This window comes from Clupea harengus, chromosome 19 (genome assembly GCF_900700415.2).
Source record: "Clupea harengus chromosome 19, Ch_v2.0.2, whole genome shotgun sequence".
Lineage (NCBI taxonomy): Eukaryota > Metazoa > Chordata > Actinopteri > Clupeiformes > Clupeidae > Clupea > Clupea harengus.
Genome location: NC_045170.1, coordinates 9,794,549 through 9,822,503, shown reverse-complemented (window position 1 = coordinate 9,822,503; position 27,955 = coordinate 9,794,549). Strand labels below are relative to the sequence as shown.

The 27,955-nt window shown below is 44.5% G+C and overlaps 2 protein-coding genes across 2 annotated transcripts in view; one reads left to right on the top strand and one right to left on the bottom strand.

Moving 5' to 3' along the window:
- The window catches only part of dgat1a (diacylglycerol O-acyltransferase 1a), a 14,670-nt gene extending 9,846 nt beyond the window's left edge, over nucleotides 1-4,824 (bottom strand). The window contains exons 1-2 of the mRNA XM_012832914.3: nucleotides 4,466-4,824; nucleotides 3,081-3,168 (exon numbers count right to left, since the gene is read on the bottom strand). Of these exons, the coding sequence (XP_012688368.1) occupies nucleotides 3,081-3,168; nucleotides 4,466-4,692 (315 nt within the window). The 5' untranslated portion in view covers nucleotides 4,693-4,824. The remainder of the gene's footprint in view (nucleotides 1-3,080; nucleotides 3,169-4,465) is intronic.
- A 2,998-nt stretch (nucleotides 4,825-7,822) lies between these two features.
- zgc:63863 (uncharacterized protein LOC393372 homolog) lies at nucleotides 7,823-27,439 on the top strand. Its single transcript, XM_012832884.2, has 8 exons — nucleotides 7,823-8,075; nucleotides 8,867-9,052; nucleotides 9,262-9,342; nucleotides 9,853-10,039; nucleotides 10,480-10,581; nucleotides 13,558-13,699; nucleotides 16,460-16,644; nucleotides 24,741-27,439. The coding sequence occupies exons 1-8, from the start codon at nucleotides 7,997-7,999 to the stop codon at nucleotides 24,982-24,984; spliced, it is 1,206 nt and encodes a 401-aa protein (XP_012688338.2). The 5' UTR covers nucleotides 7,823-7,996; the 3' UTR covers nucleotides 24,985-27,439.
- Nucleotides 27,440-27,955: the final 516 nt, after the last annotated feature.

Sequence of the window (27,955 nt, the reverse complement as noted above, 5' to 3'; positions counted from 1 at the left end):
AATATTCTTGGTTTTTGTTCTATTTGTCTACACCGTGTCTTCTGGATAAGATCCCCTGAAGAAACAGAAAATTCCTTGATGTGTGTGACTGCTCCGCAGCTCCTCTTGTTGATGCAACTGTTATATTAGCGGATCTGGCGCTCACCTCTCGGCTTCATTCATTAATTCAGGATGTCAGACATTCCATTCTCCCTCAACATTTTATTTTCCACACCAGCCATATAATTAATCCTTCAAGGCCACTAAAAAAAAAAAACATGGAGCCTCCATACTGAAAAGGTTGTTATGAGTGTTCGCCTCTGTAAATCCACATAAGATTACTCTGGGAATACTTGCAGGTACTTGATGGGATGGCACATAAAGACCGGTTTAATAATGATGACAACTGAGACTTCAAAACAAGCACAGCGCCTGCACGTATGTCTCTCATTTAACAGGTCTTCAAGAGAGTGCTGTCAAACCCAAAGAAATAAAGAGTGAATGGCAGCACGGGACCTGAAGACATTTCTCAGAGCTTTGGAATTTTTTTTTCTTTCTTTTGCTCTTGAAGGACTGAGTGAGTGCCTTTATGTTTAATTAGCTCAGTCTGAGGCCATGGTGGGTTTCAATTTTTTCTCCCTCTCTCTCTCTCTCTCTCTCTCCCTCTCTCCATCTTGCTCTATGTGTCTCTCTCTCTCTCTCCACTGCCCTCCCTCTTGGAGGAGCGCCGCCACTGAAGGCGGCCCTCTGAGGCTGTGAGGTTCTGCGCTCCTGGCCTAAGATCTGCTCTCGGCAGCCATTTTCCGCTTGGGTTTCATAATTATTCATTACTGGACACAAAGACTTTTGAGGATGTTCTGAGGGGAATGCAAGGAGAGAAAGACAGAAAGAGAGAAAAAGAGAGAGGTGGCGGTGGTGGGGAGGGAGGGGTGTGGAGGCAAGGAAAAAAAGGCCCAGTGAGAATGTCAATGTGATCTTGTTTCAAAGCCAGGATTAATACTCGCTTTTGAAATTACAATTTGCTCTCAGTAGCTTTGAAGACGACAGACCAGTGCTCCAGATTCTCTCCAATGTGAGGGGAAAATTGATGTTTATTTTTAGAGGGCATGTCACATTCCCAGCAGTCATCAAAGTAATCCATTTCAAACTTCTTGATTGAGCATTACTGTGCAAAACAGCCCAAAATACCCACTGGATATGCCACTGGCAGAAGGGGAAAAAAGTATAAAACTGTCCCTCTTCAGAGAGGCAGAAGTGACAGCAACTCGTAGGCCAGCAAGTGGGAGAGAGTGACATGGTCAACGTGTTTGGAGGCTTTCCCACTATGGCCAAGTCACTGGCCAAGTCACTCGAATTTCCCACTGGCAGAGCCAGAACACCTGGCGAAGCCTGTCTGTAGGGTGCAGAGGTGAGGTCCATATAAAGAACAGAGAACAAGTTTGGGAAAGTGATAAGAAGCCAGGAGCTGATAGCAGGGAGAGATAAAGGGGGGGGGGGTTCATTGAACGGTGCAGTTACACTGTTCAATTCACATAGCTCTGTTTATTCTTTGAGCTGGACATGGCTATTAGGTGGTGTAATGACGATTTAATCTAGTAATACCTTTTCACAGGGGACCAGAAACAGACAGGGGGAGCGAGAGTGAGGAGGTATTGGGAGCAGCACGAAGAAGTGGAGGCCTACACAAAGAGTGACAGAGAGAGAGAGAGGGAGAAAGAGAGAGAGAAAGAGAGAGAGCAAGAGAGAGCGAGAAAGAGAGATCCTAAAAAAGAAAAATAAGATGAGATAGAGGGAAAGATAGATAGACATGGAAAGAAAGAAAGAAAGAAAGAGAGAGGGAGAGAGAGAAACTTGGCTGCCCTGCACAACTGAATGGAGTAGGCAGCCGGTCACACGGCCAAGAATCTCTGTGGTCCAAAGTCCTTCCCTCTCTCCATAAAGCCAGTGTGGGGATTGGAGAGAGAGCTGATTTATAGCTGATCCCTGGTGTCATGGTGTTAAGTCAGGCTTTGAGATAGGTGAGAGGGTAGGCTATCACCAGTACAGATCCTGACGGATTCGCTAATCTTTCTTTTCTGTAGGAGTTATTTTTTTCCCCACCATTCTTGCTTCAGAGGGGTCGTCTCTTCATTTTACCACCCTAGTTCCTGGGTTGTATTCTGTTCTCAAAATATGTTCTGTTGTTCTCATCAGTGCTGGTGGTGATGGTGTATCAGTGGTGGCTACACACAAGACTAATCCCATCACTTTGAAACCTTGAAAGTTACTGTTCCGTACAACCCAGACACACTAGGCAGTCATTTTTCAAGATCCTTCATGGTTGGGCAGACATATTTTTTTTACTATAAATAGCCCTGTGACCTTAAAAGTAGGTTAAAGTAATTAAAGGCACATCAATATAAGAGGTGACACACTGTCCTGCCATTATAGTGTAGTTTTATGTAGATAGTTAGAAATAGTTGGCCAGTACAATAAGACCTGTGCTCAGATGGCAAAGGAGAATAGTAAAAACAAAACCTCTTGCGTTAACCTTCACGAACATCATACCTTACATGTGAATTAACACCCATAAATATCATCACCTAAAACAATTATGTAATTCTGGAGAATGGCCAATAAAGTCACAAGCACCACTGTAAAATCAAAGCCCTGGAACCTAACAGGAAAGTTGCAGCCTGGTGTCCTTTGTCCAGAGTGAAGTCTCAATGCCAGACCTGTACTTGAGCCAAATGATAAACACCACAGCAAGGGGTTTGGACAGACATGGCCTTGCGACACCAACTCTGGGAGACATAACCCCCCTGTGCTCACAAAAATCTCTGAGCCAATCTTGGTCTCTCCGGAGAACAGATTGAAGACATTCATTCTAAGAATTCAATAGAAATGTTTTCTTCTTGTTCTACAGCCTCGAAATACATCGCATGCAGGAGGGCTTGCTTTCACTGCTGATACAGGGACAAATCAACCACTTATATTCTATAAGAGGGTAGAGTAAAAGAATCTTGCTCACAGTCAAAATCAAGCAACAGGTCCAATCAAATACTGTACTTACACTTGTAACGTACACATTTATACACGTATTGTACACATACTGTACTTACTAGCATAACCACACACCAGTTAAGGATCCCCCTGTAATTGCTGTAGCCACTTTCGGAGCTGAGTAGGGACTCCTGGGGGGTGTGACATCTACAAGTAAACAAACAGGAACAACACAACAGAATATTCATTATATTACAGAAATACCTCCAAACACAGGGCACTGAGGACATTTATTTCAGAATCTATGATTTCGGCATCACATCAGCATCACCTTGACCTTTATCCACAGATACTTTCAACCCACCAGGCTGTGCAATTGTGAAACCAAAGGCAAGGGACACAATTGCTTAAGTTGCCTAACCTTACCACATATTTGAAAGAGCATGGACTTGCAACACACTTAGCAACCAGACCAAATGTCATTGTAATATCCTTCTCATTAACATGACAGGGGAAGCCATGCCTTACCATACATATCTCTTAGACATGTCCTATGATTCCAAATGATTTCTATTGTGGAAAACACTGTTTTTGTTGTAGGCTATCCAACCAATAACCTCTATTATCTAATATCTGTCTAATATTTGTGATCTAATCTAATATCTGTCTAATATTTGTGATCAATCTAATATCTCATCTATTATGTGCAATGTGTTGGGCTGCTCTAAAGTCCTAGCAAAGGCAAGGCGGACTTGACAACATTTAGCACAGTTTAGAGTGAGGAACTTTTCAAAACTTCGTTCTAAAGTGACTCCTCTGTCGCTGGTAAGCTTTTGTAGTGCAAATGGACTTTCATACATGCATGTTACAGTTTTTATAGGTCAGAGGGTAATCAAGGAGGCTGTCATTAGGCCTATAAAACATGTTGGCAACAAAGACAATCTGACCCCTGAATCTCTGAATTTCTTTGCTACTGGTTGAGACTAGTTGGCTAATAAAAGGAATTCTCTTGAGTGACACATTTCCTGTGTGTGCCTGTTACAGATCACGTAATCAAAAAGAACCACATGAAGATTAACGTCACTAGATAACACAAATACTGGTCAATGCATGACTTGAAATTATGCATTTAACTGCACGCGCCCTTTTAAACCACGAAAATGACATCTTGAACAGTAAAAGTTCACGAATAATCAACACCCTTTTAGATAAGAATGTTCACCCTACATTTATCAAATAGCCCAATTCAGCAGGCTTCCAATATGCAAAGCTAAAAATTCATGTAGGACGCTGACAAATAATGCTCATATTATAATGACAACACAGTACTAGGCTACAATGTTGCAGAATAGCCAGATTTGCAGGTTGTTATTGGTTCCTTCCATCTAAATTCACATCAGGCGCTAGCATGCTAACACCTTGGTGGTCTTGCGCACGAAAACATACACTAGAAGGTGATGGACGACATTGCAATGTTAATGTAGAAGAATGCAGACACTATTACCTGAGCCTTTCTTTGATGGCATCGTTGTAGCTCTTGTCTTTGCGTGGTGTCGTTGATGCGTTCCGCACCTTAAGTGGACTATTTTCATGGTTGACACTGGACGCTTCACCAGCATTACCCGGCTTGCTCCCGTTGGCTTGTTTAGAATTCAGGACCGAAGACGCGGTCTCAGAAATTGTCGTTCTCCTCCTGCGCGTTAACGGACCCCTCTCATATTTGTCTCCCATTATTCTGTTTAATCTGCATTACGACGACGCATCGCAGGGAAAAGTTTCTCTCAAGTTCCACGTAAACCTGTTTATGGGGCTGATTGAGATCGGAGGTGTAGTGGGTGTGTTCAAAAGCGTTGGCGTCGCGCATGTCATAGTCAAATTAGGGCCATGTTCGTAGTGCACAGTCTAAAGAGGAGGCAATGTACTCGGCGTTGGTTGGTGACTGGTTTGTTCAATTATTTCATTTACTAAATTATTCAATACGTTATTTTTTTTAAATAAATTATTTTAAAATGCTTGGATGCACATAGCCGAGTCGGATTATGGAAGACAATGTGTGAATATTATTTCTTAAGTAGGCCCAGTTGCAGCCTAGTTTACTACTTTTCACTCTGGTTCAGCCTGTAGTAAAGCCACTCGTGTAGAAATAACAACATCTAAGTAGACTACTTCTTTCTACCAAAAGACACATTCCCTACAGAATAATTCCACAATGCAACACTAGCATATTTTATAATTGGTTCAGTTTTATGTGTGTACACTGTTTTGTCAAATTCAGCTAATTGTTCCTCTTGGTCCTCTAGTTGTCTCTTCAGAATGTGCGTTCAAAAATGCACACAGTCCTTACCCTCTACATGGTAAACAAATATAGTGGCTTGGACCGAGCCATAAACAATTCCAGCCAACCTTTCGCCAGAATCACAGACTGTATTTTTAACCAAAGATCCTACCATGGCCCCACAGATAATGGAGACACAATCACAATCAAACAAAATCAGTGTATGCTAGTGAATCACTACGAAGAGACAGAGCAGATGTGTTCCAAAAGAGAGACACTTTATTTTTGTTCATGTTAACATTTATTAACAAACAGGAAATTAATCAGTTTTTGGAGAAAAGTGTATCATATTTACAGCTATTATTTGAAGTTAGATTAATATTCCTGTTGGCCTCTGCCTGACTGCTCACCTATTTTAGGCTACTGTGATATATACTGAGGACCCTCCTGTTCCTCAGACTTTTACAGCTGTATAACCAACCTTACCTTAACCCAAACTTGAATCAGGGGAAAGCTGCTGATTGAATAAACTATGCTCATCTTCCCACTAAAAGTGCTAACGTGCTAACTTTATGTAGCCTTACTTACTCCCTCCAACGGTATGCTTATGAAACATCACATAGCACATGGGATTGGTTGATTGTAGGGTAAGAACATAGCTTGAGTCTGTCTGACTCAAACCTGCCAAGAACCGCAGCGTTACATTAGAGAAGGCTACTGAGGAACCAAGACCCACTCCTGTGCCACTAGCCTATTTGTGGCATAAATACAATTAATTCACAAATCTTCACAAGTCTACCAACTGAACATAACATGAATGTCGTGACTTTTGTATTAAATAGCATTTATCCATAATCTAATTTGTATAGCTGATCATGAGGAAAGGCTTCTGTATACACCTGTCAGAATGGCTTAAGGGATCCGTTGATTTTACAGGCAAGTTTATCTGACTCTGCAAGAGAGAACCGATTACATTCGGCAAGTGAGAATTGTACAACACAATGGCTCATGGGACTGCCTCAAAACCAACATTAATTTCGCAAAGTGAGCTACTAGTCGCTGTATCGCTGTGGAGTCTGTCTCTTCGACAGCTTCTGCAGTCTGACAGTTGTCACGGTTCGCTGTGCACAGTGTTTTGATTCATACTTGAAAGGGTTTTGAATCAGAATCATTATTTTACCTATCATTTTTCATTATTTTATATCATTAGGTTCAACCAGGAAAGTTTCTGGTGGAGTCTGTGTCTAGCAGATAGGGGTAGTGAAATTTGCAAAGTCAGAGTGAGACTGTTTTTCTATTATTTCTCTGTGAACAGACATTGTGGCAGTTTCTGTATCAGAGTGTCGTCTCATATGTATTCATGTTGGATTGGGACTAATGATTGACAGCCCTTTCGGTTTCCTTGTCTAATTAGAGACCCAGGTGAATATTCTATGTGAAACCGTCCTCTCTCTCTTCATGCACATCATTGTAAAGAATAGCACTTTGTTCCTGATTGATCATTGCCTAACTGAGTCTCCATCGATCTGTGGTATTGGAAAATTATAGTCATACTGACAGTCTATAGAGCAATCCCACCTAAGCAGTAGAGGCAGTAGTGGGCCAGGAGACTACAAACACCATAGAACAAATGGGCTTCCTGCCAAGACTTTACTAGCTATGGTAATAGCTATGTATTTGGATATATGATGAAAGAAAAACAATATAAATTTGACAAAGAGTCGAGTCGCTTGCCAAACGCCTCACTGAAACGACCCTGTTCGATGGGCCTGGTTTTCGGTCCGTCTGTCATCGCTATTAAGCACACTTACATGTAGGTTGCCTATGCAGTGCACCTGGTGGTCTCACTTTTGTGTCATCTGGGAAGGGTGGACAATAGGGCTGTACGAGTTCAGAAAGGGTGTCAGAAGGGTGAAAGAATTAACCAGATTTGAGCATCAACACCTAGATACTTATGCTTTGGGCCAAAAGTTGTACCTTAAGGTGCATTACAAGGGTAACTGTAGTGGAGGTACCTAGTACATAGTCTGCTGGTTGTGTACATTAAGACGTTAAGACAAGAGGGTGGGTTTTTATTTCACAACAAATTAATCCACTGTACTTTCACTGTTTGATTTCAGTGTGTGCATGTATGAGAGCCCTACCGTGAGCAATAGGCTACACATAGCAGTAGATACCAGAGAAAAAACATCACTGAATATCAAAAGAACAAAGAGTTACAAGCAGGCATCAAAGGATGTATGTGTCAATAAACGTTGAGTTGTGTCAATGGCTACATCTACATATAGGCCTACAAAAAAATATAAAATTGATATATTTAAGAGGAGAAGGATTTTCAAACAAAATTGAATCAATGATTTGAATGAGTGAATGACATGAACCCCTTTCCGTCCATATTGTAGGCCTATACTAATGGAACTAGCAAACTGTGTAAAATATATTGCATTTGTCTGTCGTATTGATGCACAGTGCACCAGCCTAGGCTACTCTCTACCTAGATGTTTAGAACTGTAGGCTGCAAAATGGACCAATAGGCTGACAGAGGACCGCCCTTGTAGCAAGCATGTTTGGTTAACCCAAAAGTAGTTGCGTGTCGGTTCCATATGTTTGATGGAAAGAGCCAACCGGCTTTAGCAGCGACGTTGTTATGGCGATACATTTCAGCTTTACTGACACGACATTTTAATACCTAGAAAACTATCTAAAACGCATAGGAATGTACCAGTTTCTAATGTTAAGACAATAAACAATCCGAGGGAAATGAAAAAGGGAAAGAAACACCATCAAGGAAATAATGGGAACGGATCGACTAGTAATGGAAACGAGAAGAGACACGGGGGTAATTGAATAACAAACGCTAAAATAGCTGACAATGCAATGATCTTAAGAGTTTATCGTTGAGAGAATGAATGTATGCAGAACATGGTTAATCTCGATTATGGCGAACAGGCTACTAAAATATCTGTGTTGTGTAAAGGCAATTGGTATCAGCTTTTTGCTAGCTACGTGGACAAGGTTATGACGATTGCAGGTGTCAGATTCACATGGCTTTTCTAATTTGCCATATATAATGGTACAATTTCCTGCCAGTACTAATGGAGTCTGAGATTATATGGTTAAAATCAAACAGACTTTCTAATGATCAACGCTATTTCATTTATAGCCAACAGTTTCAGGAAGTGTGCTTGTGTCCAATAAGGAGCGAGACCAGTTCAACGAACTGTCAAATCAGTGTACTGGTAGGCCAAATCCACACATGTAATCGGTGGAAAATTGTGGGCCTAATCGTGCACTTTTTTTTTGACATAAACAACAAGGAAAAGGTCAATGACATGAAATAACACTACTTACATGGACATTATACTTTCATCGCATGGCTTAGTGCATAATGTATAGGCCACTCAGTCCGTTAAAAGCTAATACCAAGTGGTGGATATGGATTATAACTCGCCAAATCAATGCTGTCTTTGTTCTTTTAAGACAGTTTCATAGTGGATTTAGCATAGAAGTATTTTAAGTCATAGACGTAACAGTATTAGCCTACTTAAATGCATCTCCTTACAATATTTCACAGATTACAGGCATAGGACGTTTATATCTCAAGCATTTCTCTTGTATTCCTCAACATAGAATATGTGTCCTGGAAGAAGAAGAAGCTTTTTGACATACACCAAGCCCTCAACAGTGACCCAGTGGACATTGAGACCCTGCGAAAGGCGGCCGTGAGTGAAGGTGGTCTACTGACAGATGAAATTAGGAGAAAAGTCTGGCCCAAACTCCTCAATGTCAATGTGTACAACCTCCCAGCAAAACCTGGTGAGTTTTCAGTGGAACTCAATTCGATAGGTTTGCATAATTATATTGCAAATATGTATCATTTTATTCAGTGTAGGTATAAAAAAAAGTATAACAAATGTATTCCTTTTACTTTCACAATGACAGCTGTAGATCCTATACATCTGATTGATCATTCTGGAGCTCTGAGCCTAGCCCTATGTGTGTTTCATTTGCTCTGATTGATTCAGGGAGAGATGTCAGGGAGAACCACAAGGACTACAACCAGGTGCTCATGGATGTCAGGAGATCGATGCGTCGTTTTCCTAGAGGTAAGCCTGCTATTGATCTTGGTACCAGTCATCAACCAAGTCATGTGAGTGCAGTCTCTACAACTCTGACGTAATACTTGTGTGCAGTTCTGTCCCTTAATTTTTTTTATACATCCATGCTTGATTTATTTCTGTTCTGATGTGGATAGTAACTGTTGTCTAATAATAAAACAGGAAGAGCAAAGCATGTCATGTCCCTATTCTTGAAAAGCCACAAAAGACTAAAGTTTTCAAAGTAAAAGTTTTCAGCATGTGTTGTTTTTGTTTGGTTTGCTAAGTGTTTTTTTGAAATGTTGTTTTCTGAATGGGCTATCCGCTAGTTGCAGTCCTGGCTCCTGGCTGAACCTCATGGGTGTTTTAGCTGGACATTATGTCCACTAAACCTACAGTAAAAAAACTCGACTCGCCTATATGCCCTATGTCTCTCTCTTCACGCGAGCATGTATAAAGCAAGGCACAAGGAAAGAACTTGCTGATTGGAGCCCTTTTGAATGTGCTTTCGTCCTCCAGGGATGCGGGTGGCTGAGAGAGAGGTGTTGCAGGAGCAGCTGATTGACATCATCCTGGATGTTCTGAGGAGAAACCCTCAGCTGCATTACTACCAGGGCTACCACGACATAGTGGTCACCTTCCTGCTTGTGGTGGGGGAGAGGATGGCTATAGCAATAGTGGAGACTCTCTCCAATCACCATCTCAGGTGGGTCCTTAAGCGTGACAAGATTCATTTTTATATATATATTTATTTAGCAAACACCCTTTGACTCCTCACTTCATTAAAACATGTGTTGGCAAGCCCAGAAATGATTTGCAAACAGTTAGCTGTGTGTGTGTTTTTTTATTTTTTATCTGTCAAGCACAAAAATATCAGTAAGCACATAAATAGCTCAGTGTAACCACAGAGATGCACTATTTTGATTAAGAGGATGTGAACAGCTCTCATTATCAGCTCTTTCATAATTCATATATACAGTGTGTAAACAGTATGATGTTTTTTATTGCAGAATTTCTGTGTTGACCTAGGTTTGTCTTTTTGATCCTTTGTTGTGTTAATGCTGAAAGCTCAATGTAATGCTGAATTCATTTAATGTGTGGATTTGTGGTTTCGTTTCATATATTTGCTCTTGTTTTATTGAACAGGGATTTTATGGACCCTACTATGGACAGCACAAAGCACATCCTAAATTACTTGATGCCAATTCTGGAGCAGGTGGACAGAGAGCTGAATGATTTCATGTTGCGGTAAGACAACGTTTCATTGCAGAAATAATATTGGCCAAAGAACCTTGTGAATAGCAGTCAAAATGTCTAAGCAAGTTGATAAAGCATTAGGCTACTAATGGACAAGGCCTGGGCTAATATGTGTCCATAGAAAGGTACAATAGCAGTGGTATGGGGTGAAATTCCATGCCCAATTGTTACCCTGACCTTGAGTGCAAAGGTCGTATGTCCTTTCCTGATAAATTGAAGACAGGTTCTGTTACTGGATGTAACTTAAATACACAGTGGGTTGAATTTGGTTGAGTTGAGGATTGATTTGCAGTCAATATGTCAATATTGTCTTGCTTTGGATTACTGTAATTTGGTTTGGATGTAATGCAATCACCTCAATGTGTCCCTCCAATCTCCTGCCTGTTTTAGAAGAAGACACTTTCAATGTTCTAATTTCCATTGAAGTAAGTCAGTGTTTCGTAAGTCAGTTTTCCTTTTAACTCCTAAAGGTATCTTACTGCCACGTGAGAAACCAACAGTGATGAAAGATTTACCAATGCATATTCACCCAAAGAAGAAAGACTGGGGCTGTACTTTTTTTGTGCAACTGATTTGCAATGCATCATGGTTAAAGAAAATGTTGCACCATCATCACAAGCTCTCCAGCTCTCTCCGTCCCAGTCCGAGGCACTTGCTGATTGATACTGTTTCATCAAAGCATTTATTATGAACTGAAATAAATCCCGTTCCTGAAGGTGGAAAAACTCGTTGTTATTCAGCAGCTCCTTGTGATGCCACAAAGGTTCTGCATCTAACAGCCCCTTAAATAAACCACACACAGACACAGACACCGACACCTGAAGGTGTACAAGACTGGCTGATTTGGTTAAGTAATGTGGTGAGGTGCGTCTGGTATATCCGTCCTGTTTGTTTGGTCTGAGGCGACGACAACTACCTGAGGAGGGCAGTAGAGAGCGTGCTGTGGTGTGAACCTGCATGTCCAAACCCTCTGAATGGAACAGGAGGCGGCGAGCGTGCATGCTCATCCAAACTCTTTAAGCAGAGATTCTGGATGAAACGGTTTAAAATTATGTAATATCCAGTTAAGGTAATATCCAGGCAAGTTTGAATGCCATATTATATTTTAATTGGTAGGACATTTTGGTGACATGATCTTTGGGTAAGGTATGCTTTAAGTGTGCTGGATAGAATACACACTTAAGTTCGTATATCTGTTTACAGCTGTTAATCAGATGAATTATAGACTTCATATGAAAGAACTGTTGACTGTTTTAGTATCTACACGGAGGCAACACTTGGGCAGCACAGGGAAACTAAGAGGAGGAGGAGGAGGAGGAGGAGGAAGGTGTCAGATGTAGGCCTACTGATTTCCTGTTTCTTTTAGGAGCTATAAGTGTAAAACTGAAAGAAATGGATGTTGACACGTGTGCGGCTTTGACAGGAGCGAGCGCATGATTGTGTGCAATCTAATTGGGGAGCTGTCTCGAGACAGCCGCCCTTGTTTCAAAGCGACTGTCGGCAAGCTGATGTCGTTTTGCATATTCCTGCATTGCCGCCTGCGTCCCGACATTCTGACGCACACTCCCGTGATTGTCACCAGTCTTCTGTCTCGTCTGTGCCTTTATGTTGACGTCCGATATTACATTTGTTATACCTGCGTGTGTTTTAACTTAGTTAAAAGCCTTTTATTTCTCACAGTCCACTTGATGGACAGGTAAGCATGCGTGCGATTCGGAGAATAAAAACGACTGCAAATGAAGGGAAGAGTCTTGTCTCTTCTGACGAGGTATGCTGAGGAAATGTTTGGACCCTCAGCGGTCCATGTGATGCAAAGGAATGGATGCACCGTTTGGTACCTCATATATAATTCATTCAGTGTTTTCTGTTTTTTCACTGTTGCTGTTTCTGGTGCCTGTGTGTGTGTGTTTGGTGTGTGTGCGTGTGTGTGTGCGTGCGTGTGTGTGTGTGTGTGTGCGTGTGTGTGTTGGCCTGGCCCGGCCGAGCACACAAACCTGTACTATGAGTCAGCTGAAGAGAGAGGCTGTTGCGTGCCACTGGCTTGGTCCCAGCTGTAAAAGCGAGTTATTTTTAATGGTAGCTCATTTAAAATGTAAAGAATAAGAGGCTCTTGATAAATATTAGATATGCACGTCTTGGGAGGGCCCCCGTCTAGCCACGGCCCTGGCCCAGGCCCCACAGGTTTAATGGTGTTGCTCGCTTCAGGTGCTGTTGCTTGTCTTACTTTGATGCCACTTTTCCCGAAAAGAAACCAGGAAGAGGAAGTCGAGTAGTCCTATCGAGCTGCTCAAGCATTTCACGTCTGGAAGCGCGCCGGCACAGGGGTTGCCGGAGCCCGGCCCCGGCGTCAGTCTCGATTTCCGCCCCAAACTTCACTGGGAGGTATTTTTAGTCACGCAAACAGCCTGATGGGATTGTTGAGATGTTTTTATTTTTTGAAAGGGCCTTGAAAGGGACAGGTTGCCGCTTTGTGTTGAGGGGATAAGCAGGCAGAGCTGCTTAGTTCTGTCGCCCAGAGGATGCTTTGAGGTGTAGTTCCTGCAGATTCCTTTGAGTCCCTTTTCCGTTTTTTTTTTCTCTCTCGCTCGCTCTCTCTCTCTCGCTCGCTCTCTCTCTCTCTCTTGTTCTCTTTTTTTTGTCAGCTGACTCCACAAATGGTCTCTCAAAAGGCCATTTTCAGTTACCAAAATAGAGCGGTGTTACTGTGGTCAGGAAAAAAAGGCCACTTAAGTGAACCATGCTTAATGTCTTGCCTAGAGGAGAGGTCTCTCTGGGTGCACTTCATAATTACATCATCAGTGACATCATACTCATTCAGGGCGACACACAGAACCTATTTATCATGCAAGACGCTTGTGTTTTTTTTTTTCTTCTCTTGCCTCAAGTGGCATCGTGGGCATGGTATGTTGTCGCATTGAAATGTTTATGCTCTAACCATCCTTGTGATGTGTCTGTGTGTGTCTGCAGGGCTGAGGTTGGTACTATCTTCGCACTCAGCTGGCTCATCACTTGGTACGGCCATGTCCTCTCCGACTTCCGGCATGTTCTACGGCTCTATGACTTCTTCCTGGCCTCGCACCCACTGATGGCCATCTACTTTGCAGCAGTGGTGAGTCTCCCTCGTTTTCGTGTACGACACCCTTATCCTCCTCTTCCTCCTCCTCCTCCTCGTCTCTTTCCCCCTCTTCATCGCATAATCTGTGATTATGTCTGGCTACTCTTAATACTGTGACAATTTGTATGTGTGTGTGTGTATATGTGTGTGTGTTTGAGGATTAAAAGAATTATAGCAACACGCTTCAGAGGCAGGTCCAGCCAGGCTCATAGAAAGTTCCATTTATGTTATTTTTTTTTCTCTCTTATTATTTTTATTTTATATTACTAGAGCTTCATTGCACATTTATTTCAGTCTGTCTGATAATCTTCAGTCGCTGTGTGTGTGTGTGTGTGTGTGTGTGTGTGTGTGTGTGTGTGTGTGTGTGTGTGTGACCTGGTTTTGCTCATTTGCAGTGGTGAATCACTGCTGTGTGTCTGCCATGACGCAGCCACCCTACCAGTCTCTGTAAACAATGGAGAGAGTCATTTTCTTCCATTAGTTAACAGGCAGTGACTGACAGTGATTATGATTGTGTGCCTGTGAGTCGCAGTCCGATTGGAAGTCCAGTGTATAAATAATCTCTCAAACCACACATTTCAGATTTACATTGACATTTGACAAGCTAAGGGGAAATATTGTCCTTCAATTGAGACTTTTGAATGGCGTGCTTTCGGAAAAAAGAGGGGATAGCTGGCTTGTCAACACACACACACACACACACACAAAGGGAAAAAAAAAGTTTATTATTATGTCCCCAAAGTAGATTTGTGTGAGTATATAGTGTTGTGTGTATGTGAGCGTATGGCTGTGTTTGCGTGTTTGTGTGTAAGCTTTATTTTTCTGATGCAGGAATCCAGGGCACTTTGTTGTAGCTAGACCAGTTAATTAAACAACTCTAATGAACTCACCAGAGGTTTGTGTGGAGAACTGGCTGTGTTTGTGCTAGATTACTTTAAATGGCCCCTTTCTTCTCCCTCCATAAGCCTATCCCCCCTGCTCGATACGCCGCGCAAACCAAAGGGGGCCAGGGCCGTTTGAAGTCGGGATAACAAAGTAGCCAGGAAATGTAGTTCATCCTGCCTCTTAAGTTGCTAAAGCAGGGGGCCTTAACTCCTTCAGGAAGACTTGGCCCGAAACCAAAGGGAGGCTCTTCACCAGGAGTGTGTCTCTGATTTTCACCTGAGGCCGGGAGGAGGGAGGGGGGTTATTTGTAATCATTTATTTATTTGTTTATTTTTTTAGCCAAGGCTAGGTCTGAGTGTTGCGGTTAGTCACTTGAATGAATAATTTAAGCTAGAGTCATGTATGGTGCCCACGCGTACATTGCTGTGTGTTTGTGTGTGTGTGTGTCAGCATCATCGAGCACTCTGGGATTTGAACCGGTGACTCTCAGTGGTGTGCTCAGGGGTGCTGTGCTGCTGTGCGTTGAGTTGGTCTACTACAGTATTAAGGTGGTCTTCAGTAAACCGAAGTGATTTGGCCAGGCAGTGCTGCTGAAGGAGCTTGTTCAAAGCATCTAAGAGCCTGTTCACACCTGACATCGACATGGGTTTTGGGTGACTCGGTCACAAGTGGACAGCTCTAAGTACGTCAGTTCACACCTTAGAATGCGGTTAGAGTTTTAGAATTAGATTAGAATTACAATTAGAATGCGTCTCCACATGCATCTCGAGTGACCATTTGGGATTGGATCTCATTTTCCTGCTCTGTATGCAAATAGACATGTACATCGTTTCCAAATGCACGAGGAGTTTTTAACTCTGGCATGCGAGTCAACATAACAATGAAACCCGGGGTCCAATGTATTCACATGATATGCGAACCATTTCGATTCAACATTAATATCTTGCAGTTTAAAATCAATCTTTGCACAACACTAATCTTTATATAGGCTGTCTACACTTCTGTTTACTAAATTAAGGCTGGTGTTGTGATCCTCTGGTATTCAGCACATTGTTGCTTTTTAGCTATGGATAGCTAACGTTAGTATAGGATTTTTGTTGTAACTAGCTAGCTCATCTTACATCTGACTTGAATTCAATATTGAAAAAGACAGTGCTTGGGGTCTACGTGTTTTTTTTAACCCTATGAGCAACAACAAGTTAGCTAGCTAGCGTTAGCTAACAAGGTAAGAGAACAGCCTTTCTCAAGTCGTAGGCTACCTCAAGATAACACTATCTTGTTGTTGTTGTTGTTGTTGATATTGCATTGCCTTTGAATAGCGTAAATGGTTCTAGAAAATCTTGGCAGGGAAGGCGGTGGGGTTAGTCGAGTTCACTTGTCAATCATTAGGCCCACTTGGTGCATTACTGGTTATTGAAATCAATGTTTGAGGCGCTCGTAACACATCTCGATGGGCTTTTTTAAATTGTCAGGCCAGAACACATTTGCGTACGCGCTGCTAAAAGACCAGACCATCTCCAAATCGGGCGGAGTGATCGGATCTCAATGCGTCCTCAATGCGTCTTGGGTGCATTCACACCTGCTACCTGCTTGTGATCGGATCATCCAAGACCCATGTTAATGCTGGGGTATAAACAGGGCCTAAGTACTTTAACATTCCCAACACTCCTGCACTACTTCTCTCTGCTCTCTCTGGTACTTTTATTAGATTGATTTGTATTAGTGCTTTTTGTTGCTGTGCTGTTTTCAACAGGTCGACTAACCTAGTGTAACTTCATTATTGTTCCCCAATTTTACTTTGGATAAAACAAAAATGTAAATGTAACTTGTGTGTGTGTGTGTGTGTGTGTGTGTGTGGCTGGGCTTCAGATCGTGTTGCATCGGGAGAAGGAGGTGAAGAACAGTGAGTGTGACATGGCCATGGTCCACCACCTCCTCTCCAAAATCCCGCAGAACCTGCCCTACGAGGAGCTCATCACCCATGCACAGAGTCTCTTCGCCCGCTACCCGCCCTCCCTGCTGGCCAAGAGCGCCGCCCTGCAGTCCCGGAAGAGGTGAGTGCCCCCCCCCCCCCTTGGTCTGAGCCACTATATTTCCCATTTATAGAGCCAGGGCTGAATATGAACACTGACGTTTTGAGAGCACACATTCAGCGGACTCGCAAGGGGACCGGCAGGGGAACCACGAGCAGCAATTCACTGCATTTGACAAAAAGTGCATTTGATAAGAATCGCTGACTGCACCTGAAGCCTTCTATGAACAGTCTATGAGAGGAACGTAGAGCGTTTCACTTCAGCCCTGGTGTCTGGGCCTGGAGGTCCATCTTCACTTCCGCTTCGCTAGGGTTAGCTGTCACACTAGTCTGTGCAACAAGAAGGAATGTTTTTCCAAACAAATGTCCCAGTGTGTCAACATGGGTGCACTCTAAATTTAACCTGTCTGCCATCCAGTTGATCCTTCCCCTCGTGTCCAGCAGATGGGGCTGTTGAGTGTGAAATCTCCTTGCCCCCCCCCCCCCCTACCCCCTCCAGCTCCCCCCCCCAGTCTATTGGGGGTGTTGGGAGGGGAGAGGTGGGGGGTCTATTGTGAAGTGACGGGCATTAAATCTCCGGCTGTCCACAGTGAGGCCCATTGTATCTAAATGCTGGCTGTCAGGCAGGAGATTGAGTTTGTAGATGGCGATTTCAAGGCGCAGGTAGAAGCTGGACTTTTATGATGTTATCACCAGCAGCAGGAGGTAATGAATACCTTTTACCATCCGCTCGTGGCTGAAGAGGTGATATTTGTTTCCTCCATTCATGTCTGTCTGTCTCTCTCTCTCTCTCTCCCTCTCTCTCTCTCTCTTTCTCAATCTCTCTCCGCACGGCTTGGGAAGTAAAGGAGGGGGATAAAAATCAAGCCATCTGCACAGGAATCTGGAGCTGCTTTTAGATCTGTGTTATGTGTCAGGTTAGCCTAGCGTGGGGCTCTGTGCAGAATCTTGGAGCAGAAGATGTTCATTTTCTTCTTTCTTTCCCTTTTTTTTTCTTGTGTGGTTTATCATCCATATTTAAAGCAGCGCAGACAGAAAGAGAGGCGCCAATCTTCTTGGGCCCATGTCCAATAAATAAACCTGGTCTCTGGATAATTATGTCTGCCTGGGCTTTGCATAGTCCCAGCCCCCTCACCACCTTCATCCACCCCCCCTTCAGCCACCACCCCCACCCCTTCTCCTTGAGCATCTGCGGCCCTTCCTCGAGGGAGCAGGGAGAGTAGGGTAGGGGACTGATGGCGGGCGGGGGCGGCAGAGCGATGTCGCTCCATTGTTCTTTTCGGGGTTGGCGGTGAAATGGGCATGCTCTGGAGCGTACACACTCACCTCTGACCCTTGCCGCCATTGTCCCAGCTGACCCTGGCATGTGTCGTAATGAGGGAAATGAAGTGGACTGCCACACACACACACACACACACACACACACAGCACAACACACACACAACACACACACACACACAGCTTTGACCCTCAAATGTTCTTCATTCACACAGCCTCCCCCTCGCCACCCCACCTCAGTCATGCTAAGGGCTTTGTTCCTGAATTACGCTCAATGTCAAACGCTGTCTCCTTTCCCTTTTTTCTTTTTTTTTTCAGGAGGGGGGTTTTCAAGTGGTTTTTCTTTTTGTTGTTGTTGCCGTGCCGATTTCTCTAGCTCAGCCATTTTGGCTCGCCTGGTGTGTGCGCGCCAGCCTGTTGCAAGCCTTTTCAGCTGCCACTGTACAGCAGCATACAACATGCATCAGGGGATTAAAAAACACCACCAGAATCACACACCTTCTGAGTGAGAAAAGGGGAAAAAAAGCCTCTGATTTTTTTATCCTTTTCTCGCATACTGCAGCAGCCCCCACCTGTAAGGTGTGTGTGTGTGTGTGTGTAAGACTTTATTTTTTGTGTGTGTGCGCAGGCTCATGCAGAGGATGACTGTGATAACACCTTTTCTTAAAACTCAAGGGTGTGTGTGTGTGTGTGTGTTTGTGGAATGCAGAGAGTGAGTTTAAGGTGGGGGCACACTCTTCGCGCATGGATCACACTCAAAGCACCCGGACGCTGGCGCACACACACACACACACACACACACACATAACCACCGTGTGTAGCAGTCCTTCAGTACAGCACGCCAGCGTTTCTTTGAGAACACTTCCAAAAATGTTCCACTCCTATTTCTTTCATACGGAAGCCAATTGAGATTGAGTCCCCCCCTAACCCCCCCCCCCCCCCAGCACAGTGCTGGTGTTTTGGCAGCAGGACAAATGCTGTATTGCCTGAAGGTCATTACCTTTGTCAGTGCGTCTGGTGTGTGTGTGTGTATGCATGTGTGTGTGTGTGTGTGTGTGTGTGTGTGTGTGTGTGTGTATGCATGTGTCGTGCGTGTGATTCAAATTGCTTCTGCTGCTTGAAATAGATGGAGAGGCAGATTTGGTTGAATACTGAACTCTATTGACTCCCTGTTTTCCATAGATTCAGGGCTGTGTTCCACAGACACCGGGGTTGGACCTACAGCTCCTACCTACACACACACGCAGGAAGTGATAAAGCCGTTAAGAGGTTTTGAAATGTCTCTCTCTCTCTCTCCGTCTCTCTCCGTCTCTCTCTCGCTCTCTCTCTCTCCGTCTCTCTCTCTCTCTCTCTCTCTCTCTCTCTCTCATGGAGGAGTCCGAGGATGCTGACTCAGCAGGGGCTGAAAGGCTCTCTCAGATGCACCCGACAGACGGTCCTCAGAGACATCAGAGAGAGAGAGAGAGAGAGAGAGAGAGAGAGGACAGAGGAAGGGAGAGATGGAGAGAGAGAGAGAGAAGGGTGGAGGGACAGAGACCGACAGAAAGAGAGAGAGAGAAGGAGGGGTAAAGTGGGAGAGAATGAAGAAGAAAGAGAGAGACAGAGAGGAAGGAATAGAAAGAAAGCGAATGATGGTTAGAGAAGGAGAGGTAGAAGGACAGAGAGAGAGAGAGAGAAGGAAGAGTAGAGGGTGTGAGATGGCAGGAAAGAAGGAGGGAGATGGAGAGAGACGGAGCAGCAGACAGGGGGAGAGAGAGACTGACTGACAGGGCGGAAGAGAAATGGAGAGAGAGAGTTCCCATGAGCCAGACGAGTAAACAGGGAGAGAGGATTCATATTTGCACCTGTTACTGCGCCGGGCTTGGAAGTCAACGTGGCGCTGGCCTGATTTAGATTTTTTTTCTAGCTTCTTCTTCTTCCCTTTTTTTTTCCACCCTCCTCCTCTCCCGCCACTAGAAATGTCAAGTGTGTCTCTCCCGCCACTTGCCATGCAAATCTAATGCGTGTGTGTGTGTGTGTGTGTGTGTGTGTGTGTGCGGGGGGTGGGGTGGGGTGGGGTGGGCCGGTTGGAGCCTGAGGGGACTGGGTTGAACTCTATGCTAACAGACTGTAGGCTGGGAAATGCTCTGTGCTCCCTGTCTGTCTGCGTTTTTTGTGGGTTATGTCTGTGTGCATCTCTGTATGTGTGTGATGTCTACATATATGTGTGTGTGTGTGTGTGTGTGTGAGTGATATGGCTGCAGGACTAAACGTGTTTATGCTTGACCGGTGACATAGCTCATCTGAGTAAAGGGCAGTGTATGGAGCGGGCTGGCGTATCGGGGTGTGTGTAGGACATACAGAATGACGGACGTGCTCCTCATTGGATTGCAATGGTGGAACTGATGATGTTGTTGATGTAGCAGTCAGTGTAGAGACAGGGAGGCTGGTCCAGCCAATATCCTGCCAACTCTCACAAGGTTATTATAGTTTTCCATTTTCAAATTCGTTTTTAAATTTGGATAATATGTATGTAGTAATTATAGTTAAGGACAAAAGTTGACAAAGACTAGTCCGGCTTCAAAAATATCTGCTTATCGTTGGAGATATTAACATTTGAAGACTTAAACTTAACTAACATATATAATAGGCTACATTCGTTTCAGATTGAAAGCTTGTTAAAGATGTGGTCTGCAATTTGGTCTCGGTTTCGTGAAAGGTTGTTGATACTTCAGGCAAACAATATGACATGGGTCAACCCTACCAATATAGTTAACCAAAAAAAAGAACTTGCAAAACATGTAACATGTTAAACATGTTTAAAACGTTACATTCATCACCCACATTCTGTCTTGCTGCATCTTTTCCCATGGATAATGTTTATTCTTGTATTTTAAGGCAAACTTTAAGATTTTAATTCTACGCCACAGATGCATTTGCTCGTACCGCTATTCACTATTGACATATTTGACGACGTCTCTCGATAATAACTTCTTATACTACTTCCATTAGTGAGTAAGTGTAGGTCCTGACACTCTATATCGCCACCTTAAGGTCGTCTGCTACAGCTACACACTTTACACCACATTTTGGGTGCCTTGGATATGACGTCTGGCGTCTTGAAATGATAACTACAATTATTTTTTGTCTGTTCTTATTTTATTTGTTATTAGTTTTATTGTAGCAGTCATTATTCGTTTCATTTAGTTTTACATTTTCTTTGTGTAAATAATTTTATTTCAGTTCACGAAAATGTCTCAAAACCATCAGTTTTCATCTTTGTGTGTGTGTGTGGCACAGACATACACAGTCACACACTCACAGACATACACAGACATACACAGTGACATACACACACACACACACACACACACACACACATGCAGACACATGCAGACACATGCACTCACACACACACACGCATGCACACACACACGCGCCCACACACACACATGCATGCATGAGTGAGCAGAGCGCTGGCCAGCGGCGACGTGACAGAACTGCCAGGGCAATAGCTGGCGCTTGTGGGTCACGGGGACAGCAGGACTACGCAAATGCAGCTGAATCATAAGCCTGCAAGACACACACACACACACACACACACACACGCAAACATGACTGCACACACACACACACACACATGCAACACAAATTCAAATGTAGAGCTAAAACACTAATATTCACACCAAGAAGATATAGACATTCAGATTAACAAACACACGTGCACACACACAAGCATATCTGTACAGCATTTCACTGCCATAAATCGTATACTCAGCACGTCAACAAACTACACAAATCCAAACAGTTAAGTGCATGCACTTACAATATGGTTGCAGACAAATAGGACACACAAACACATTGCACTGCAGGCACCCCCCCACACACACATATACAGTACACACACCCACACACACATATACACAAACACACAAACACACATACAGACACAAAGAGAGAGAGAGGGGTCAGCTCGGCTGACAACACAAAGGCACAGACTCTGCTCCCAGTCCCTGTGCGTGCCAGAGGAATGGTTACAAAACCCTGCTGTCTGTTTTCAACAGTTCTCTGACCTGTTTCGCAATGCCCTGGCCTACAGTAGAGTGTGATGCAACCTTCCTCAGAGCCTGTGTGTGTGTGTGTGTGTGTGTCTCTCTGTGTGTGTCTCTCTGTGTGTGTGTCTCTGTGTGTGTGTGTGTGTGTGTGTGTGTGTGTGGGTGTGTGTGTGTCGGTGTGTCGGTGTGCGCATGCGCGTTTCTTCTTCTTTTTTTTTGTGTGTATTTTATTTTTTTATATTTTTTTTTGTCAGGCGAGTGACACAAATTAACCTGGAGGGGGGGACGGCAACGCATCAGCACTTTCCAAAATGATGCGTCATCCTGTAACAGAGCGAGAACCGGAGGGGGGTAGGGAGGTGGAGAGAGAGAGAGAGAGATAGAGAGAGAAAGGGAGGGAGGGAGAGAGAGAGAGAGAGGGATGGAGAGGATGGAAAGAGACTTACGTCTTCCGGCACCAGTCTGTCTCCCCACACTCCCAGACTTCAAAGGGAGGCTGTCGGTAAAGCCAGCACAGGGTGCAGCTTTAGAAGCGGGCAGGGAAGCTCCAAAGGACAAGGGAAAGTTCCAGAAAGGTGACCACCCGTTCTTCCTCCTCCTCCTCACTCTTGACAGAAGCGGTGGAGGTGTGTTTACGGCTGTCACTCGTCACCAACACCCCTCTACACACACACACACGCACACACACACGCACACACACAACACACTAAAGCTCCTGGCTTTCCTGCACATCTCTGAGTGACGGAAGCGGAGGGGGGGTCCACGCGGCTCCGAGGCGGCCGCGACATCATCGTCACCGCAACTACCGCGGTGGCGGCAGCATCAGCATCAGCCGGCAGCTTCATCAGCGGGAGAAGGGGCCCGGCCTCTCGGGTGCTAAGCTGTTAAAGTGAAAGTTTAAAAGTTAATTGCTCTGCTGCTACCTGTCAGCTATTTTCAGCTTTGGAGCATTAGCCGCCGCTCGGCTAATGAGAGCTGGAGAGGGCGAAGCAAATGTCTCGTTTTCACCAAGAAAGGAATGAAGTCTTAAAGACATTGAGCCCCAAAGTAAATGCCGGCAGAACAATCTAGAGAAAACGTTTTTTTCCCCCCCTCAACTTGTTTCCATCGAGAGCTGTTTTTTTGTGTGTGTGTGTTTGTGTGTGCATGTGTGACAGTGTTTGTGTGTGTGTGTATGCGATGCGGTTCATAATCTGAGAGGAAAATGTTTTCACATTTTATGTAGCGCGATGTTTACTATTCTTCCAGAGGGACGATAATGAAATGGAAGTGAATATTTTATGATTTTTTAATGATGTTTTTCTCCAAACTGTTGAAAGAAAAGCGGGGCCTGCCGTCCGCCGGCGGGGGCAATGGGCTGGTGGGCTCGCTGCTAATTGGGTGGGAGAAGTCTGGAAATGGGTGCGGAAGGAGTGTGATGTGTCCTCCGAGACCAGAGGGCAAAGCCCACCCACTGCCCTCACAATGGACAGTCAACACAGACTATGCCCTCTCTCTCTCTTTCTCTCTCTGTCTCTCCCTCTCTCTCTGTCTCTCTTACTCTCTCTCTCTCACTCTCTTCCTCTTGTTCTCTCTCATGCTCGCTTGCTGTATTCCTCTTGTTCTCCTTTATTCTGTCTCCCTCTCTCTGTCTCTCCCTCTCTCTGTCCCTCTCTCTCTGTCCCTCCCTCTCTCTGTCCCTCTCTCTCTGTCCCTCCCTCTCTCTGTCTCTCCCTCTCTCTGTCTCTCTCTCTCTGTCTCTCCCTCTCTCTCTGTCTCTCTTACTCTCTCTCTCTCTTGCTGTCTCTCACCACTGTCATCCTCTTGTTCACTCTCAGGCTCTCTCTCGCTGTATTCCTCTTGTTCTCCTTCATTGTGTCTCTCTGTCTCTCTCTCTCTCTGTCTCTCTCACTGTCTCTCTCTCTCTCTGTCTCTCTCACTTTCTCTATTGCTCTCTCTCGCTGTCTTCCTCTTGTTCTCTGTCATTCTGTCTCTCTCACTGGCTCAACACAATTTGTGTGCTGAATGGGCTTTGTACAGGGATTTCTCCTTCCTTCACTGCTTTCTTCCCTCTTTTTTTTTTTTGCCTTCCTTCCTTTTGCTTCCTATTTCTTCACTCCCTTCGAGAGATTAACCGCCCTTTCAACTTGGCCCTGTTCTTTAACCAGTTAGATCATCCTGCTATCTTACAGAAAACTCCAAATATGGGCTATGACTCGCTGCCTGTCTCCATATACTAATGAAGAGATCTCCATCTCTCTCTCTCTCTCTCTCTCTCTCTCTTTCTCTTTCTCTTCCTCAGGATTCCCTTTATCCATGATTCCGTGACTCACACTTGCTCAAAACGGTGCATGGTTCAGTTTCTGTCTTCCCCTGTCTCTTTCCCACTGTAGTGTACTCAGTCTAAACACCTCACTCACTTTAGGTTACATACTCTCTCTCCTATTTAGGGCAAAGAGTAAAAACTCTTACCTAAAAAAAAACTTTTAGTGTGATATTACAGGAAAGAGGGCAGAAAAAGCAACACAATTCAAACACTGTAACGCTATGTTAAGGTATTCTAATTGATTTCAAGTACAACAGCAAAAGATGGAGGCATCCGTCTCAAACCAAGGCCTTCTCTTGTGACATGGTGTCGATCAAATACAGTGATCATAGAATCACAGGAAATCATGGTTTGAAGTATTATAAATGTATAAATATTATAAACTATTAGCGCAAAACTGAAGCCTTCACTGGCATACCTACTGCTGCCTCTGACCCCTGACCCTTGACTCTTGACCCTTGACCCTGCCTGTTTACCCTCTCCTCTCTCTGCCTCTTCCAGCATCGCCATCAGCACCTTCCAGGACTTCCAGCTGACCACCCTTCAGCAGCGGCCCGACTCCGTCCTGCGGCTCCAGGTCAACGATCACCTGGCCTCACCCGACTCTGCGGCAACACCCACCGCTGCCAACCAACTCGTCAAGATGGCCGTGTGGGGCATCTCGGCAACCCTTGGGGCCGCGGCTTTGACGGTGGCCCAGACGGCTCTCGAGTGGGGCCCCGACTTCCTCCTCCAGCTCTTCTAGAGAAAAAAAAGAAAAAAACACACTACAATCACCAGACCCCAACCAACCCCAAAAACCCAAACCCCTAGTCGTTGTGCCAAACCTGGGGTACCAGTCCTCTGCAACATCCTGCCATTAGTGACTTATGGGTAATTGCCCGATTTCTCAAACTCCAACTTATTTATTCCGAAGTGATTTTTAAAACCTAGACTTTCACCCCCTCTTATTTGTCCTAGGAGTGAAGGGACTGGAGATTAGTTTTGCTAATGATGCACAGGTTCCTGTGGTGGACCATAAGCATTTTGTCTGAGCGGCCTAACCTGCCCCAGAAGCTGATTCATTCACAGTAGCGCTGGGGATTGTGGATGATTAAAACAGGCATGCTTGTTTTTCTTCTCTCCAGCTTTTACACCTTCAGTGAAAAGAGAGAGAGAATAAACACTCAGGCCAAATACCAAGACTGTCAGGTGGCTGCCTGCAGACTACAGAGAGCACCCTGTGTCTGTGTGTGTGTGTCTGTGTGTGTGTGTGTGTGTGTGTGTGTGTGTGTGTGTGTGTGTGTGTGTGAGTGTGTGTTGGAGTAAAAGAAAAGATCTGAAAAAAGAATATACCTTTTAAGGAGAGGAAAAGGCATTGTTATCCATTAATACTTCATGAAGCGCCACGTTCTCCCTCTTGTGTGTCATACATATACATCCCTTGCTCACCTGGACACCTGAGGAAGGTCTTGATCCTTCCTTAAAGCTTGAACTTTGAAACCAGCTAAACTTATAAACTGTCTCACCTGCTGTGGAAGAACGTAGAAGAAGAACAAAAAAAAACGTAGGAAGAACCGTCCAGGACTCAGGCGAGTTGAGTCGGTCCGAGTCTCGCTCCACAGGCCCCCGGGCTCCCTGCACAGCGTCCAGGGGTCTTAGCTTGAGTGCTAACCTGTGGGGTGATAATGGAACGAGGGCCGACTGCCGTCTGATCCAGTGCCTTGAGTGTGATTGCTGATGAGCAGCTGTTAGTCTGTCACACTGTGCCAACGTGTAATTCGCTGCGTAATCACCACTGCCAGTAGAAAAACCACGAAACACGCATGCGCACACACACACACACACACACACACACACACACACACACACACATGCATGCACATACACACACACACACACACACACACACGCACTCCTCCCCTGCCTCTTTTCTCCTCTTTGCTTTTCCTTGTTACCTCGAGCTATGTCAGGAAAGCACAGGCCATCTTAATTTAATGTGAAATTAATTTGCGCCCAAGGCTATTGGCAGGATTTTGGGCCAAACACCAAAGATTTTATCGGCTGACAAATCAAGACATCAAGAGCTTTTCAAAATAGGAATACTAGTGCACAGCATGTATCTTGGCTGTTTGTACATGAATTTATTTGTATTATTATTTTAACGTAGAATTGCACCCACTCCAATGATCTGTATGATTAAAAGAAATAACACGTAATAAATATAGAAATGTGTAGATTATGTGAAGGGGGTGCTAACATTTTTTTAAACCCTGTAGAAATGCCATATCTTGTGAAGAAGACACTATAGTATGCACTCTAGATTGCATCCAGCTTAACTTAGTCATTAATGATGGGAAAATGGGCAGCCACGGAGAAGACTCTGTGAAATTGTTTTCAACGGTAATTACGAGAGGGCTGTTGGCCTTTCAAAAACATCGCACCGGTTTGAGATAGGGACTTGACAGATAGGATCCTGGTTCTCTGGCCAAGCCAAGTGAAGGTCTTGCTGGCACCTGCGACGCATTCGGCTCCAGTTGGAAACGTTTAGCGCGGAAACGCTGCTCTTTTGATCAGAGCCTCTCACTCTCTCCTCGTCTGCTTTGAGGCTGATCGGCTGTCCAACTGTTTACCTCCGAGGCCGCCGTCTGAAGGCAATTGTGCGAGCAACTTTTTTTTCTTTCTTTTTTTTTGAAAAGCTCAAGCACTTTTTCTGCCAAGGAGAACTTCAACTTTTAATGGATCCCTGGCAGGAGTTGCGTTTGCCGGGAAAAGGCTTTGCAAAGTAACAGGTTGAAATGTCACCACCTGCTCCGCTCCGAAACGCGATCGCTGCTGCGCTACCTCTCCCTTCCGCCTGATGCCTTTGCTGCACATCAAAGCCGAAGCGGATTCGTGGTTGTTTTTTAGGTTAAAACGCAGTGTTGGAACACAGTCCTTGTAAGTGCACTCATTAAGGTGTACTGTAAAATTGGACGTTGCCATACGATGCTGTAAATGTGTTTATTTATTTTATTTATAGTTTGTTGCAATAGGAATCAGCCTTGCATCAGCATATATCAGATGCCTTGTACAACGCCATCTCTTGAGTGAGGTCTCAGAGAATGTCAGTTAGATACATCGTATTTTTAGATTGAAATGTCACTGTATTTTGAATGCAAATAAGAGGTGATTTTTGACAAGACATGCAGAGAAATAAACAAACACTGAGGAGAAAAAAAGTCTTGTCTTTGTGCCTTTGTTTTCTTGTCCTCCTTGAGCTGCCAGGCATGACCTTGAAGGACCCACGGTGTGTTGTGTGTTTGTCTTTGTAACAAGCTGTTGTGTGTGCCGATGAATGATTTAGGCCATGTTGGAGTGCTTCCCAGAGGGAGAGTGTTTGGGGACGAACCCAGGTAATGTTGTGTGTGTGTGTCTGTGTGTGTGTCTGTGTGCCTGTACAGGGTTGGGGTAAGGGGGGAGGAAGGGGGGAGCTGTCATCCCAGAGAGACTCTCCACATCTGTCGCTAATCCAGGGGGGGTTAGGTGAGGGTGCCTCTCTCCTTTTTCCCAAGGAAATTACAAACGTTTTAGTCAAGGACTCCGGGGCCCATGTGGGCGACAACAGAAGTGGCTCACGGGTATTAAGGAAGTTCGAGGGAATGGGAGGGGGAGGGGGAAGTGCAACAGTGATGGTGGCAGATGCTCCACAAGGTCCCCCCCCTCACACACACACACACACCCTTGCACCCTGACAG